The sequence below is a fragment of the Triticum aestivum genome, chromosome 4A (genome assembly GCF_018294505.1).
Source record: "Triticum aestivum cultivar Chinese Spring chromosome 4A, IWGSC CS RefSeq v2.1, whole genome shotgun sequence".
NCBI lineage: Eukaryota > Viridiplantae > Streptophyta > Magnoliopsida > Poales > Poaceae > Triticum > Triticum aestivum.
This window is the reverse complement of record NC_057803.1, coordinates 532,048,090-532,063,266: the sequence shown is the minus strand read 5'-3', so window position 1 is coordinate 532,063,266 and position 15,177 is coordinate 532,048,090. Positions and strand designations below refer to the sequence as shown.

General features: G+C 50.5%; 1 protein-coding gene across 1 annotated transcript; it reads right to left on the bottom strand.

Moving 5' to 3' along the window:
- Positions 1-8,124: 8,124 nt before the first annotated feature.
- LOC123086739 (glycerophosphodiester phosphodiesterase GDPD4) lies at positions 8,125-13,417 on the bottom strand. The gene is made up of 9 exons (XM_044508516.1): positions 13,151-13,417; positions 12,968-13,054; positions 12,761-12,858; positions 11,885-11,945; positions 9,606-9,686; positions 9,337-9,435; positions 8,869-8,958; positions 8,611-8,738; positions 8,125-8,525 (listed from the first exon to the last, which is right to left on the bottom strand). Exons 1-9 carry the CDS (start codon positions 13,355-13,357, stop codon positions 8,360-8,362), a joined length of 1,017 nt encoding a protein of 338 aa, XP_044364451.1. The 5' UTR covers positions 13,358-13,417; the 3' UTR covers positions 8,125-8,359.
- Positions 13,418-15,177: the final 1,760 nt, after the last annotated feature.

Genomic DNA, 15,177 nt, shown 5'->3' with positions numbered 1-15,177 from the left:
CGACTGCCGCTGCCGGGGTCCCCAGGCGACCTGCGACGCCAGGATGCTGCTCGCCATCACGCCAATGGTGATGATGGGCATCGCCGTGATGAGGACCTTGCTCGCGAGGCGGATCTACGGGCGGAGCTGCAGACCCGGCCCCCTGCTGCCGACCGGGCGCGGGCTGTTCTGGAGCCGGGGCGGCCGGCGCCATGGGTGCCTTCTCCGCGGGCGTCGGATGGCGATTGGCGTCGTGGGCGGCCTGCGGATGACTCTGCCCGTGCATCTCGTCAGCGCCGGGCTGTCTCGGCTCGTGATTCCCGCTCCCCCGATCCTGGGCGCGAGGTGGATCTCCGCTCTGACCGGGACGGCGGCCAGTCAGGGAGGAGGGGCGACTCTGCGACCGCGAGGGCCTCTCCTGCTCGCTGCTCTGTTGAGGCTCCTGGTGCCGCTGTTCAGTCAAAGAAGAAGAAGAAGCACAAGAAGAAGAAGACCCCTGGGGTGGACGCGTGTCCCGTTCCGGCTGGTGCTTCGGAGCTAGTGGCTCCTGAGCAGACCCCGCGAGTTGGACGCCCTAGGACTCGCGAGGAGACGATGTGCATCAACTGTGGCTGCGCGGGGCATTTTTGCACGGAGTGTGAGGCCCCTCCCCGATGCCCCACGACCCTTGCTTACCTTGGGTACGGGACTGAGGGGGGTGGTTTCTACTATGTGGATGGTGAGATTGAGGAGGAGGCGGTTAGGCCGCACTTGACGATGGTCACTCTTGCCCCCGAGCAGGACTTGCCGTCTGGGGTGGTGATCTCGGCCGCCCTCATCCGGCCGAGCTCGCCGCATACATCGGCGACTTCCGCGACTCCGACTTCACTTGGGAGGTGACTGAGACGGCTCCCCTCGTCTTCTCGGTCCCCTTCCCCTCTGCTGAGCTGCTTTGCATGTGTTCCCACGATGTCATCCGGTGTCCCATCAACAAGCTCCTGATCTCCGTTCGTGCAGCTGCTGCGGAGCCTGATCCTGTGCCTCCTCTGGAGAGGGTGTGGGTCCTTGTCTACGGCTTGCCTCGAGGTGGCAGGTCGGCACCGCGGGGTGGCAAGCTTGCGCACATTCTCAAGGCGATCTCTGAGCCGGTGGGCAAGCTGGTGACCGCCGACTTGGCGTCTTTTGAGGATGATGGTCCAGCCCGCATTGAGATCCTGTGCCCTGCTCCGGCAGAGATTGACGGTCTGTCCTTGGTCTTCTACTTCGGCACTAAGGGGAAGCGCCTGACCTTCGAGCTCGAGTCTCTGGTTCCTGAGGATCTGCTTGGGCCGGCCCCCGCAGCCACTGTGCCGCGCTTGGATGAAGGGCAGGGTGGGAGTGGGGGCTCGTCCGATGGGAGCTCTTCTTGTGAGGGGATGATGATGATGATGTGATTCCGCCGGCTCCGTCTACTGGGCGGCGTAGCCCGGTTTCTACTGTTGGTGGTTCTTCCGGTCCTGCTGGAACGGCCTCTCAGGTGGCGTCAGGGGGTGGGTTTGTGGCTGTGGCCGTCCCTCCCCCTGTTGCGACCCAGGTGGTTGACCCAGAGGTCGTGGAGGAGGACGTGGTGAGTGTGGGGATGGAGGTGCGCCCCTCGTCGTCGCCGTGCTCGCCGGGGGTGGTCTGCTACTCGCGTTCGCCGGGGTCCCCCCCTTCCCTTGCCTTGGGGGCCCCGGACCTGGAGCCGCCTCCGCCCTTGGACCTGGCCGCTGTGACCCCTACCGCGGCCAGCTCCAAGCTTCGGGGTGGGTCCTCTCCGCTGGTGGCTGCGCGTCAGAGTGCGAGGCTCAGCCAGTCCCGGGTCACCCTGGATGGCCGTGTCCCGACGATCTCGGAGAAGGCCGCCATGCGGGCTGCAGCTCGCGACCTGTCCTCAGGTACCCCATCCATCCCCTTTGTTCCTTCTAGTTCTGGTTCTCGGTTTTCTGTGCTTGGTTTCGCTTTGTTGTCTCACCTGGCAGAGGTGGCCACCGATAGTGGCATTGTGTTTCGTGGCGAGAAGGGGCCCATTCTTGAGCAGATTTCTGCTATTTGCGCCAAGGAGAGGCTCGATGGGGCGTTGGCTGAAGCCCGTGCTTGTGCTGGGCGTGGTGAACCCAGCACCCCGGCGCACACTGACCCTGGTCATAGAGAGACCAGGGCTGGTGAGGCGCCCCCTATGGAGACTGGGGCGGAGACGCCCCTTGCAGTTCCCCCCTCGGTGAGGGCTTTGCAAGGGCGCCCCCCCCTCCCACACGTCTCAACCCCACTGAACACTGGATAGAGGTGTGTGGGTCTAGTTCCAGGTCCGCTTCCCTCGGGCCGGAAGCTTCCGCCGCCCCTCCTACGTGGGGGCGACGTGGACGCTCAGTGAAGGCATCCCCCCGACCCGCGATTGATGGGCGGGCTAACTCAGCCCCGCTTGCGGGGCCTAGGGATTGCACTGAGGTTATTAAATGAAGCTCCTATGTTGGAACATTAGGGGCTTCGGCCTCTCTGGCCAGCGGCGGCAGCTCATCGAATATTTGCGACAGGAAGAGATTGACATTGTGGGACTTCAGGAGACGATTCTTCAGGACTTTAGTATGCATGATCTCCAGGGGCTATCCCGCCACCAGTTTGCCAGGCAGTGGCTGCCCGCTACGGGTCAATCTGGAGGCATCTTGCTCGGGGTCAGGGAGGATGCTTTCTCGGTCGACGATATGGACCGAGGGGAGTTCTTCGTGAGCATGTCTGTCACTGACCGACGAGTTCACTTCAGTTGGGAGGTGATTTTCGTTTATGGTCCTGCGGACCATGCTCGCTCTGCCGTATTCCTCGCTGAGCTTAAAAATAAGGTAGAGAGGTGCACCACCCCGGTCGTGGTGGCCGGGGACTTCAACCTCATTAGATGGGCTTCTGATAAAAGCTCGCCTGATGTTGATCGGGTCCGCATGCATCTATTTAACGACTGCATTGCGGACCTTGCGCTCCGTGAGATAGCCCGCGTAGGGGCTAGGTTCACGTGGACGAATAAGCAGGCGGACCCCATCCGGAGTGTTTTGGATTGGGTATTTGTGTCGGCTCAGTGGGAAGTGATGTTCCCATTGTGCTCTCTCAAGGCGGTCACTCGGATTGGCTCCGACCATACCCCCCTGCTTTTCTCGTCGGGCGATGTGTCTCCCCCTAGGACCCGCCGTTTCCGCTTTGAGACTTTTTGGCTGGAGCAGCCGGGCTTCTTTGAGTTGGTGCGCGACCGCTGGCTAGAGGCGGTCGCGTCCCCGCCTAGTGTGTTTTGTGCTGTGGATGTGTGGCATCACTGTGCTAAATTGTCTCGTCAGGCCATGAAGGGTTGGGGGGCGAACCTTGGTGCTGAGCTGCGATCCCGTAAGGGGACCCTGCTGGATCAGATTAAGGTTTTGGATGACCTTGCTGATAGGCAGGGCCTGTCTCCTGACGACTGGCTTAGGAGATACGGCCTCGAGGCCTCGCTCATGGACATCTACAAGAGCGAGGAGCTCTTCTAGCAGCGGCATGGGGGCTTGAACTGGCTCCTTAAGGGGGATGCGAACACTGCCTATTTTCAGGCGATTGCTAATGGCCGCAGGCGAAAGTGTGCTATCTCTTTTCTCTGGGATGGGGATGTCCTTCTGGAAAGCCCAGAGGACATCTCCACCCATATTTACTCCTTTTATAAGGAGTTGTTCTCGGCTGAGCCGCGTGGAGGCGTCTCCCTTTGCGCTGACTTCTGGCCGCCTGCAGAGCAGGTCTCCGATGCGGAGAATGCGGAGCTTACTCTCCCTTTCTCTCCTGAGGAGGTGGGACGGGCGATTGCTTCTATGAAAGCCTGCTCGGCGCCGGGGCCGGATGGCCTTCCGGTAGTCTTCTTTCAGAAATTCTGGGAGATCTTGCGCCCGATCATTATGCCCATGTTCCACGAGTTTTATATTGGAACCTTGGACATGGCTAGGATTAACTACGGTGTCATATCCCTGATCCCCAAAGTAGTTGGGGCGACGGATATCCGCCAATTCCGACCGATCACGGTGATCAACATGTTGGAGCGAATCTTTGCAAAGGTTTGTGCCACTCGCTTATCACCGGTGGCAGAAAGGATTGCTCACCCCCTTCAGTCCGCCTTCCTGAAGGGCCGGCGGATCCATGATGGAATTCTTGCCCTCCACGAGATCATTCACGAGGTGGCGTCGAAGGGGCTCAAGGGGTTTTCCTCAAATTGGACTTCCAGAAGGCGTATGATCGTCTGGATTGGTCCTTTTTGAGGTTGGTGATGGAGCGACGAGGCTTCGACGTGAGGTGGTGTTCCTGGATCATGCAACTGGTTAGATCTGGGAACACTGCGATCAACATTAATGGTGAGGTGGGACCCTTTTTTCAGGCGTCCAGAGGAGTAAAGCAAGGGGACCCTATTTCTCCCTTGCTTTTCAATCTCGCAGTTGATGCCCTTGCGGGCATCTTAGATAAGGCCAAGTTGGCCGGCCACCTTAAGGGTGTTGTTAGCCACCTCATCCCGGATGGGGGGGTTACTCACCTGCAGTATGCGGACAACACCATGATTATGGTGGAAGGCTCGGACTCTGACATTGTTAATCTTAAGTTCCTTTTGCTCTGCTTTGAGGAAATGTCTGGACTTAAGATTAACTTTGATAAGAGCGAGGTGGTGGTACTTGGCTATTCTGAGGCTGAGCAGCTTCGGATCGCAGATAATCTCAACTGTAGGTTGGCGTCATTCCCCATATCTTACTTGGGGATGCCCCTGGCCGAGTCCAGTATTACAGTGAGTGGGTACGATCCGCTAGTGGGGCGAGTAGCGTCCCGTGCGGAGCCCTGGTGCGGTAGGTTCACCTCTAAGGGCAGCAAAACTATCCTCATTAGCTCTAACCTTGCCAGCCTCCCCATGTATATGATGGGGATGTACATCTTACCTGAAGGTGTACATAGCTCCTTCGACAAGGAGCTGGCTAGGTTCTTTTGGCAGGTAGGGGACGGTCGGCCCAAGTACCACATGGTCAAGTGGGCTGACATCTGTATGCCTAAGGACCGAGGTGGGTTGGGCATACCCGCATCCCGCCGGATGAACGTGGCGCTCATGCTACGTTGGGTTTGGCGGATCTTGCGGGGAGATGGGGGGCTGTGGTTGCAGCTGGTTGAGGCCAAATACTTGCAGGGCCAGCCCCTCTTAGCGTGTTCTCAGTCGGCTGGTTCTCAATTCTAGAAATCTATTCAGGCCATCAAGGAAGAGATTAGGTTGGGTGTGCGCTTCTCGGTTGGCAATAGGTCTGGGACCCAATTTTGGTTGGACCCCTGGCTTCAGGGCGAGCTTCTCCGCCTGCGGTTCCCGCGTCTCTTTGCGATTTGTGCGGACCCGGGCATTCTAGTCTCTGAGGCGGCTCTGGAGGACGGATGGAACATTGCGTTCCGCCGCTCCTTCGGACCTGCTGAGGTTAGGGAATGGGCAGACCTGAGGGAAGTAGTCCCTCTTCCTCTGTCCCTGGACCTTGATTCGGTGTCATGGAGCCTTTCGCCTTCGGGCAATTTCTCCGTTAGTTCGACTTATCAGGCATTATGTAGGCTGCCGGTTCTACTGTGGCTATCCCCATTGTGGAAGGCACCACTACCTTTGAAGATCAAGATTTTTGTTTGGCAGCTTCTTCGAGATCGTCTCCCTTCAGGGACCGAGGTGTTGAAGCGCCATGGTCCGGGCAATGGACTGTGCCCTTTGTGCCATGTCCCGGAAATGGGAACGCACATTCTCTTCTCGTGCATAGCAGCGCAGGCACTTTGGTGCTTTGTTCGTGAGGCTCTTGGGCCGGAGTGGGAGGCCACTGACCTCGCAGGGTTTCTGCAGGTTAGGGCCACCCAGGTTGGCCGTAAGCGCCGACTGTTCTGGCTTATCTTCGCGGCTATGATGTGGACTCTCTGGACTACCCGCAATAAGATGGTGATTGAGCGGGTGTTCCTGCGACGTGCTTCTGACTCGTTCTTCAAATTTCTTGCCTTCCTGCAGCACTGGCATCCGCTCGCTAGGCCGAGGGATCGTGATCGTCTTCAGCTTCTCTTGGACACCCTGGTGTCTTCTGCGCGCCGGCTCTCCGACCGCTCGTCTGCTCCTTAGCTTGCCCCTGGAGGCCTTTGTTTTTTCCTTTCTTTTGGGCTTCTTTGTGTTGTGGCCCCAGCGTTTTCTCTGTTCTTGCTGACTGTACCTGAGATGTGGCTGTATGGACTTATGCTTTATCTATAAAGCGGGGCGAAAGCCTATTTCGAAGATGATGGAGGTAGAGAGAGAGATCATGTGGCTGTTTGCTCGAACAGTCCCCGCTTCCTCTCCTCTGCAACGAAATATGTAGAGGAATAGTACTACAACGAGGTAAATAAAGGCACGTGGAATTAGAAAATTATTAATGGCTGCTAGCTGCTAAGAAGAAGAGGCGATTTTTTAAAGGAAATGTGTAATGGGTGCATTTTCCTTCAAAGTCTGTTTCTTGCTAGATTTGAATCTGTTTTGGAAGGAATTAATGCGGGAGATATAGATGTATCTTTTTGGTTTAAATGTTGTACAATTTAGGAGTCAACGACATATTCGAGTTAGACTTGTCTACCTTGATCTGATATTGACTATAATAAAAGACAACATCAGAAAGATCCTCTGATAAACTCAAATGTTAGTACTAAGATTCTTTGAAGTCAACTTTTCTAGCTTCGCTGCACCCATCTTGAGCTTCCTGCTTCTGGTGACTGAAATTGCAAAAGACTTTTGAAGAGCAGCATGATTCTTCATTTCAAAACCCATTATCATTGAAAGTATTATGGTTCGGGATACACCCTTCAAAAGACAGGTTGACAAGTTGTTGTTTCAACGTAAACTAGTCTTTCGTACATGCCATAGAAATACAATAATTTATGAAGTAAGCGTAGCTCAAAGATTATGTTCTTTGAGGTGGAACCAATCCACCCAGGTTCAATACCCGGACATGCGATGGGTGTTCGCATTTTCCTTGATTTATTTTAGGCATTCCAGCGTTTCGCGTTCATGGGAGACGACCTTCCCGTCGACTACGAGGTGCATGTATTGACTCCGCCAATCTCAAGGATTGCCAGCTCGATCTCTCGAATGTGCTCATAGGGGTAGAATGTGCGTGCGTGTAATACATCAAACCTATTTATGTCCCTTGCTTCCATTTATTGAGAAAAGTTTCGTACTTTTATGCGACAAGTGTTTGTGGTAAGAGCATCTACAACCAGACCCCCCATACCCGCCCCAAATGCCCGGACGGGCTGTCCGGTCAATCCCGGACGAATTTTGGCCACCCAACCATGCTCCCCGTAGCCAGGTGAAACGCCCGGACTGTCGGCACTCCCATATTCGGTCCAAATCTAAGGCGGATTTAGGGAGGCCCGAATGCACCTGGCCACGCTTACCATGTCGGATTGGCAGATAGGGCCCACACGGGGACGCGGAGAGACCGCTGGTCCGACGGGCGCCTCTTCGCTCCGCATCGTATGGCGCCGCTCTGGCATGCCGCCTAGGGGAGGAAGCCGGCTATTTAGGCCGGACAATTCGCCGAAGTGGAGGCGGAGCCGAAGGAGGTGCCGGAGCTTCCACAAGTGCAGGAGCTTCCGCACTTGCCCGTCTACCGAGCGCCGGGCACAGAGATCGTCGAAACCTCCTATGATGAGTAGTTTTATTTGCATATGTATTATGGATTTGAGGTGTGAAGTTTGAGTTTCATGGTTATGGAGAACGTTTTTGGTGTGGCGTCCGCGGCCGAGTGTGTCCGCGTCCACGGGCGTGTGGGAGGGGCGGCTTTTGGATAACATGTTACACATCCATGAACATTCGTAACTTCTCTGTGCTTAAATTCACAAGTATGCGAACAAAAAAGGGTGCATGCACGACCACCCATATTTTATAGCATTCCTATAGGACTTCTTACGTCTTCAAACAAACTGTGTTGTCAGTTCTGGCTAGTGGTAGATTGGAAAGTGTGTGGTTATACGACCACGACCTCCCAGCGAAGGTCAGACTTTGATTAGCTTGGGCATCTCATTTCAAGGAAGATGACAGTAAAACAGACGCTTATTTAAACTTCGAAGATATGAAGATCGGTTGGCACAACAGGTTCATATTTTTGTTTAGTTTTTACTGTATGCTGAATAAATAGGAACTGCTGTTATTTGGCTATGTTGTTGGGCAAGTACCAAGGCATAACTCATTTCAATCGTAAAATCATCTACGTATGTTACTGGTCAATCTCCATGAAGAGGAAATATCAAAGAAAAAATATCTCCATGGAGAGGCAAAATCGCCTTTCTTCGGTTATGCTTCTCTCTTATAATGCAGACACAAACAATCACCGTGGAAATGCAGTGAGGTTTATAGCCATCACTACGGCAAGGCAAAACCATCTTCCATGCACTCTGTTCTGATCTCCTGCATCAGCTCCTGCAGGAGTGAAGGGTTGCTTGTGACAATTGCATCAACCTGCTCATACAGCATCCTCTTCATGGAGTCGCTATCGTCAACAGTCCATGCATACACTTTTCTATCATTTCTGTGTTTCAAACCAAGCGGTTACAAATTTTAGTTAGCTGTCAGACTAATTTCTTCGTCTAATTTCAAAAAAGGATAGTCATTACCTGTGCATGACCTTCATGAGCTTCTCGTGGATCAAAGGATGGTATACACCAGCAACTTTTGCCCCTTCAATCCGCACCAACTCCATTCTTCTGCCAGTGGACCAATCCATCATAACAATATAGCCAACCTATAACAGATAAATTGCATGTTTGAGTTACATTACAGAAGTGGTTGCAGCCATGTCGGCATGGATGACAGAGTGGGAGTGGGTTATTGACTTGTATTGTATTAAGAGCTGAAAATACAGAATAGTTTACCATAACATCTTTACACAACTTGATCAGATCTCGTCCTATGTCGTCACTTTTTGCCCAGATAACACAATTTTTGCAGTTTGTTCTCCTGATCTGCAAATAATGAAAATTATATTGATGCAGGATAGGTTTTTATCAAATCTGCTCAAAAACTGCAATACTGAAGACTATTATAGTCCAATGACAAATGACAGAAACTAACAAGCAGATAAAGAAGTGCACAAGTTCAATTAGATGCAGATGGATAGAGCAATAGACGATTTTGCCATGGATGAAAATGCTAATTTCAGAAGCAATACGTGATCAAGTCTTATATACCAGACTACTAACTACTGTAAGCATTTCCACTGTTACACAAATCACATATTACAATCAACAGGCCCCAATTAAGTTTAACCTCTAGAAACTGAAACGTAGATAAAGGTATAACTTTATTAAGGTAAAACAAGAAATGAGCTACCTGGAACTTACAATAGACATTACATCTTCCGCCAAACCTTTCTCAAATGAAGGAGGACCAACTTTGACATCCAGAATTACTTGCCTTACAGACTGTGATTGTGATATCAACTACAAGAGAAAAGTTCAGTAGCATAGCAATCAATTAATTCATTGAAGTGTGTGTATATCAAACATAATCCACCTATGGCAACATTTTACACAAGTCATTTGAAGCTCAAGTGATTACAATGATTACTAAAATACTACTAACAACAAAAACTCATTAGGCAAATGCTTACCTCTAGAGCATCTTCTACTTTGGAAACTTCCTGGTTGCGGACTGTTTTCGATAGCTGAAACCTCGTGGTCACCGCTTTTATCTATGAAGACTAAAGGTCACTTTGTTAGTGTTTCGTCACCAGATCAACATATGACAAGCGTCAGCTGATGATCAGGTTGTGCTAAGGAAACTAGGACTGAATAAAAATATATGCAGCTAGTTCACAACACGCAGTTAATATTATCATTTGACTGGCTTTTGTAGCCTCGCTAAAATAATAAAGCACCACTAATGAACCAAGACCAAGACCAACAAATTTGGCAAGTTACAGCTAGATTAAACAGAAGGCGATTAAAGAGAAGAAAGATTGCTTCAAACGCCTATACCTGGATAGGAGTGCAGACAACATAGAGAAGTACAAGATGGCGAAGAAGGCCGCAAAGCGAGCTGTTGGTGAAGCAAGGGGTCGGGCATATGAGGACCTCTACCAACGGTTAGGCACGAAGGAAGGTGAAAGGGACATCTATAAGATGGCCAAGATCCGAGAGAGGAAGACGAGGGATATTGGCCAAGTCAAATGCATCAAGGACGGAGCAGGCCAACTCTTGGTGAAGGACGAGGAGATTAAGCATAGATGGCGGGAGTACTTCGACAAGCTGTTCAATGGGGAGAATGAGAGTTCTACCATTGAACTGGACGACTCCTTTGATGAGACCAGCATGCGTTTTGTGCGGCAAATCCAGGAGTCTGAGGTCAAGGAGGCTTTAAAAAGGATGAAAGGAGGCAAGGCGATGGGCCCTGATTGTATCCCCATTGAGGTGTGGAAAGGTCTCGGGGACATAGCGATAGTATGGCTAACCAAGCTTTTCAACCTCATTTTTCGGGCAAACAAGATGCCAGAAGAATGGAGACGGAGTATATTAGTACCAATCTTCAAGAACAAGGGGGATGTTCAGAGTTGTACTAATTACCGTGGAATTAAGCTGATGAGCCATACAATGAAGCTATGGGAGAGAGTCATTGAGCACCGCTTAAGAAGAATGACAAGCGTGACCAAAAATCAGTTTGGTTTCATGCCTGGGAGGTCGACCATGGAAGCCATTTTCTTGGTACGACAACTTATGGAGAGATATAGGGAGCAAAAGAAGGACTTGCATATGGTGTTCATTGACTTGGAGAAGGCCTATGATAAGATACCGCGGAATGTCATGTGGTGGGCCTTGGAGAAACACAAAGTCCCAGCAAAGTACATTACCCTCATCAAGGACATGTACGATAATGTTGTGACAAGTGATGTCGACACTGATGACTTCCCGATTAAGATAGGACTGCATCAGGGGTCAGCTTTGAGCCCTTATCTTTTTGCATTGGTGATGGATGAGGTCACAAGGGATATACAAGGAGATATCCCATGGTGTATGCTCTTTGCGGATGATGTGGTGCTAGTTGACGATAGTCGGACGGGGGTAAATAGGAAGTTAGAGTTATGGAAACAAACCTTGGAATCGAAAGGGTTTCTTAGTAGAACTAAAACCGAGTACATGATGTGCGGTTTCAGTACTACTAGGTGTGAGGAGGAGGTTAGCCTTGATGGCCATGTGGTACCTCAGAAGGACACCTTTCGTTATTTGGGGTCAATGCTGCAGGAGGATGGGGGTATTGATGAAGATGTGAACCATAGAATCAAAGCCGGATGGATGAAGTGGCGCCAAGCTTCTGGCATTCTCTGTGACAAGAGAGTGCCACAAAAGCTAAAAGGCAAGTTCTGCAGGACGGCGGTTTGACCCGCAATGTTGTATGGCGCTGAGTGTTGGCCGACTAAAAGGCGACATGTTCAACAGTTAGGTGTGGCGGAGATGCGTATGTTGAGATGGATGTGTGGCCACACGAGGAAGGATCGAGTCCGGAATGATGATATACGAGATAGAGTTGGGGTAGCACCAATTGAAGAGAAGCTTGTCCAACATCGTCTGAGATGGTTTGGGCATATTCAACGCAGGCCTCTAGAAGCTCCGGTGCATAGTGGACGGCTAAAGCGTGCGGAGAATGTCAAGAGAGGGCGGGGTAGACCGAATTTGACATGGGAGGAGTCCGTTAAGAGAGACCTGAAGGATTGGAGTATCACCAAAGAGCTAGCTATGGACAGGGGTGCGTGGAAGCTTGCTATCCATGTGCCAGAGCCATGAGTTGGTTGCGAGATCTTATGGGTTTCACCTCTAGCCTACCCTAACTTGTTTGGGACTAAAGGCTTTGTTGTTGTTGTTGACAGCTAGATTAAACAAAACAAAATGAGCTCACCTCATGAGTGCTCCAATGGCCAACTTTTGCTGTAGAATTACCAGACATTCTTTGCAGATCCCTAACTGTGTGAATTTTGAATTAGGCCCATGATATGTTATTATAAATAAACAATTAGCATGCAGACTACTGTACTAAAGAATTTTTGGCTAATTTATATTTAAGTGTCAACTCAGTGACTAATGCTTGTTGATGCCAACTCTAATAATGTTAAACTTACAAAAGGAATATCTTTTGGGTTCCCACACTTTCTTCAAACAATGCAAACAGGCCAATACCAGAAGGTGAAACCCTTTGATAATTATAAGCTCCATTTATACTGAGGCAAACTATCATTAGAAAAGTAAGCAGCTACATGTCATTTAGTTAGAAGTAGAACTGAAAAGGAAAAAAATATCAACATAGATGGTCTCCGAAATGTCAATGTATTAATAATGTGTGACCAAACATCCAAATGCAGATATAAATTGCATAATTCTCCATCCAATAGACAGGAGAACTTATTTAGCGTTGCATTTGCCAGTTAGTAACCAATCAGCAAGTGAGCCAGGTTGCTATGCACGAGAAAATGGTATATGATGGATCAACCTACAGTTTAATCTGCGAATAATGAATCAAACAAAGAATGTCCAAATCAAATGGTACACAACAAAAACCAATCCACAGCCCATTAGTATTATAATCTGTAACTGGTGTCTCCAGTTCCATTAATCTTGACCTATGTTCACGGATAGATACAACAAATGCAGCAATGCTTACTGAGCTCAGCTACTGCACCTAGTGAACAGTCAACAGTCGCGGGAGCAGTTCATGTTACACATAACTGGCATGTTCCAGGTCCATTATACTACTACAGCCAAGCAGGGCTTCAATTACCTGTCATGGAGCGCTAAGAGGGTGCCATCTGAGGACCTCGAAACATCCACCTCCACACAGTCTACACGGGCATCCAGAGCCATCCTGAACGCGTCCATCTGAAACCAACAACTCACAAATCACATCTCCGGTTAAAAAGGAAAGAAAAAGAAATCCACCCGTAACAACTTCAGTGTGAATCCGGGATGACGGTGATCTGCCACCCACCGAGTTTGGGAACGCGTTGGTGGAGTCGCCGCCGTGGGCGCACACCAGCGGCGGGCTCGGGATCCACCCGCAACTCCTCTCGCGCATCTGGAGAGGCAATAGATCGTTAGAATCAACGCGTCGCCTATAAAAGATTTCGAAAGGGGAAGAGATCTCGAAGGATGGACGGGTGTGGGGACGCACGCGGTTGAAGCGGCGGAGGCGGAAGTGGAAGAAGGCCGGAGGGACGAGCGAGAGGGCGGCGAGGAGGAGGAGCAGACGAAAGAGGCGGCTGGAAGGAAGGAGGCGGCGGAGGCGAAAGAGGAGGGTGGCAGCCGGCGAGGCCCTCTTGCCGGCGGGGAAAAGAGGGAGCGGCGGCGGCTGCCTCCCGAGCCCGAGGAGCCCTCTCATGCTCTGCCTTTCAGCGCTCTCTCGGTTCTTCCTCGCTGTGCAAACGAGGCACTCGTTTGTATATTTACCTTTGTTTTTTCTAAATTAGACTTGCCTTTTTTTTCGAAATGGATCTAGCTTTATTATTCCATTAAGAGCATCTCCTCAGAATAAGAGCATGCACCCTTAAAAAGCTTTTAACTCCTCAGGAAATTTAATTTTTATCTGGTTTAACTCCTAAAAAAATATAAGCGATGCATCGGTTGCTGTCGCAGCCACTTTCTAGGAAAAAATCAACCCTTTCCTCGTGATGGCCTCTTTTCCCCGCTCACTCGCATCAATGTCGGTATTGCCTTCGGCGTCCACCTAGCCTCTGTCGTCGTCCCGCTGGCACCTTGTAGCCTTTGCCGCCCTCCTATCCCATTTCAATTCGCTCGTCAGTCGTCGCCCTTGCCGGAATCAACTCATATCGCCGGTGTCACCGCCTTGATCCTGTGGACTATAAAACCAACCTCCTAGCTTGGTTTGGGCCAAAAGGAGTTGGTAAACGACCGACATGTCAGGCTGGTGGATCGCGATCGAGGCTCGCTGCACCACCTGACAAACAAAGCTTCACCTGGTGCAACCGATCGTCCCGATGTCGGCCTGTCCTCGGGGAGCCAGGCACAGATACCTCCCCCAGCTAGAAGAAGGTGACATCGTCGAAGGCTCATTGCTACTAGTGTTATCGCGTATCTTGCTGTTGGAAGCATGTGAGTAACGACAGAAAAGGCCTCCTGAGTACCCTACCCCGCACGAGAGCTCGGGTGCTCCCGGGTATCCTTTTTGCATTGTTTTCTAACCTAAGTTTCCAAGTTCAGGCTGCCCTGCCTCCTTTTCCTTTTGTTTTATCTGCTCCCTCGTTGGCGAGGCCCTTTGGGAGGGGTGTGCCATGAATATTTGATCTCAGCGCTTAAATCCGATGATTCAAGTGGTTAAAACGAGCCAATGGTTTTCTCTCTAGTTCAAGCAGAGCGACTATGCTCTGGGTCGCCGTCCTACACGTCACCCCGCTTCCAGACATTGTCGCTGAAGGAAATATGCCCTAGGGGCAATAATAAAATTATTATTTATTTCCTTATATCATGATAAATGTTTATTATTCATGCTAGAATTGTATTAACCGGAAACATAATACATGTGTGAATACATAGACAAACAGAGTGTCACTGGTATGCCTCTACTTGACTAGCTCGTTGATCGAAGATGGTTATGTTTCCTAACCATAGACATGAGTTGTCATTTGATTAACGGGATCACATCATTAGGAGAATGATGTGATTGACTTGACCCATTCCGTTAGCTTAGCACTTGACCGTTTAGTTTGTTGCTATTGCTTTCTTCATAACTTATACATGTCCGTATGACTATGAGATTATGCAACTCCCGTTTACCGGAGGAACACTTTGTGTGCTACCAAACGTCACAACGTAACTGGGTGATTATAAAGGTTCTCTACAGGTGTCTCCGAAGGTACTTGTTGGGTTGGCGTATTTCGAGATTAGGATTTGTCACTCCGATTGTCGGAGAGGTATCTCTGGGCCCTCTCGGTAATGCACATCACTCAAGCCTTGCAAGCATTGCAACTAATAAGTTAGTTGCGGGATGATGTATTACGGAACGAGTAAATAGACTTGCCGGTAACAAGATTGAACTAGGTATTGAGATACCGACGATTGAATCTCGGGCAAGTAACATACCGATGACAAAGGGAACAACGTATGTTGTTATGCGGTCTGACCGATAAAGATCTTCGTAGAATATGTAGGAGCCAATATGAGCATCCAGGTTCCGCTATTGGT

Bases quoted from the DNA above. Each gene is read 5' to 3' on its own strand.
- LOC123086739 (XM_044508516.1), bottom strand. From the start codon at position 13,357: ATGAGAGGGCTCCTCGGGCTCGGGAGGCAGCCGCCGCCGCTCCCTCTT. The intron at 13,055-13,150 runs GTGCGTCCCCAC...TTGCCTCTCCAG, and splicing joins GCCTCCGCCGCTTCAACCGC to ATGCGCGAGAGGAGTTGCGG. The intron at 11,946-12,760 runs GTAATTGAAGCC...TCACACAGTTAG, and splicing joins CTCTTAGCGCTCCATGACAG to GGATCTGCAAAGAATGTCTG.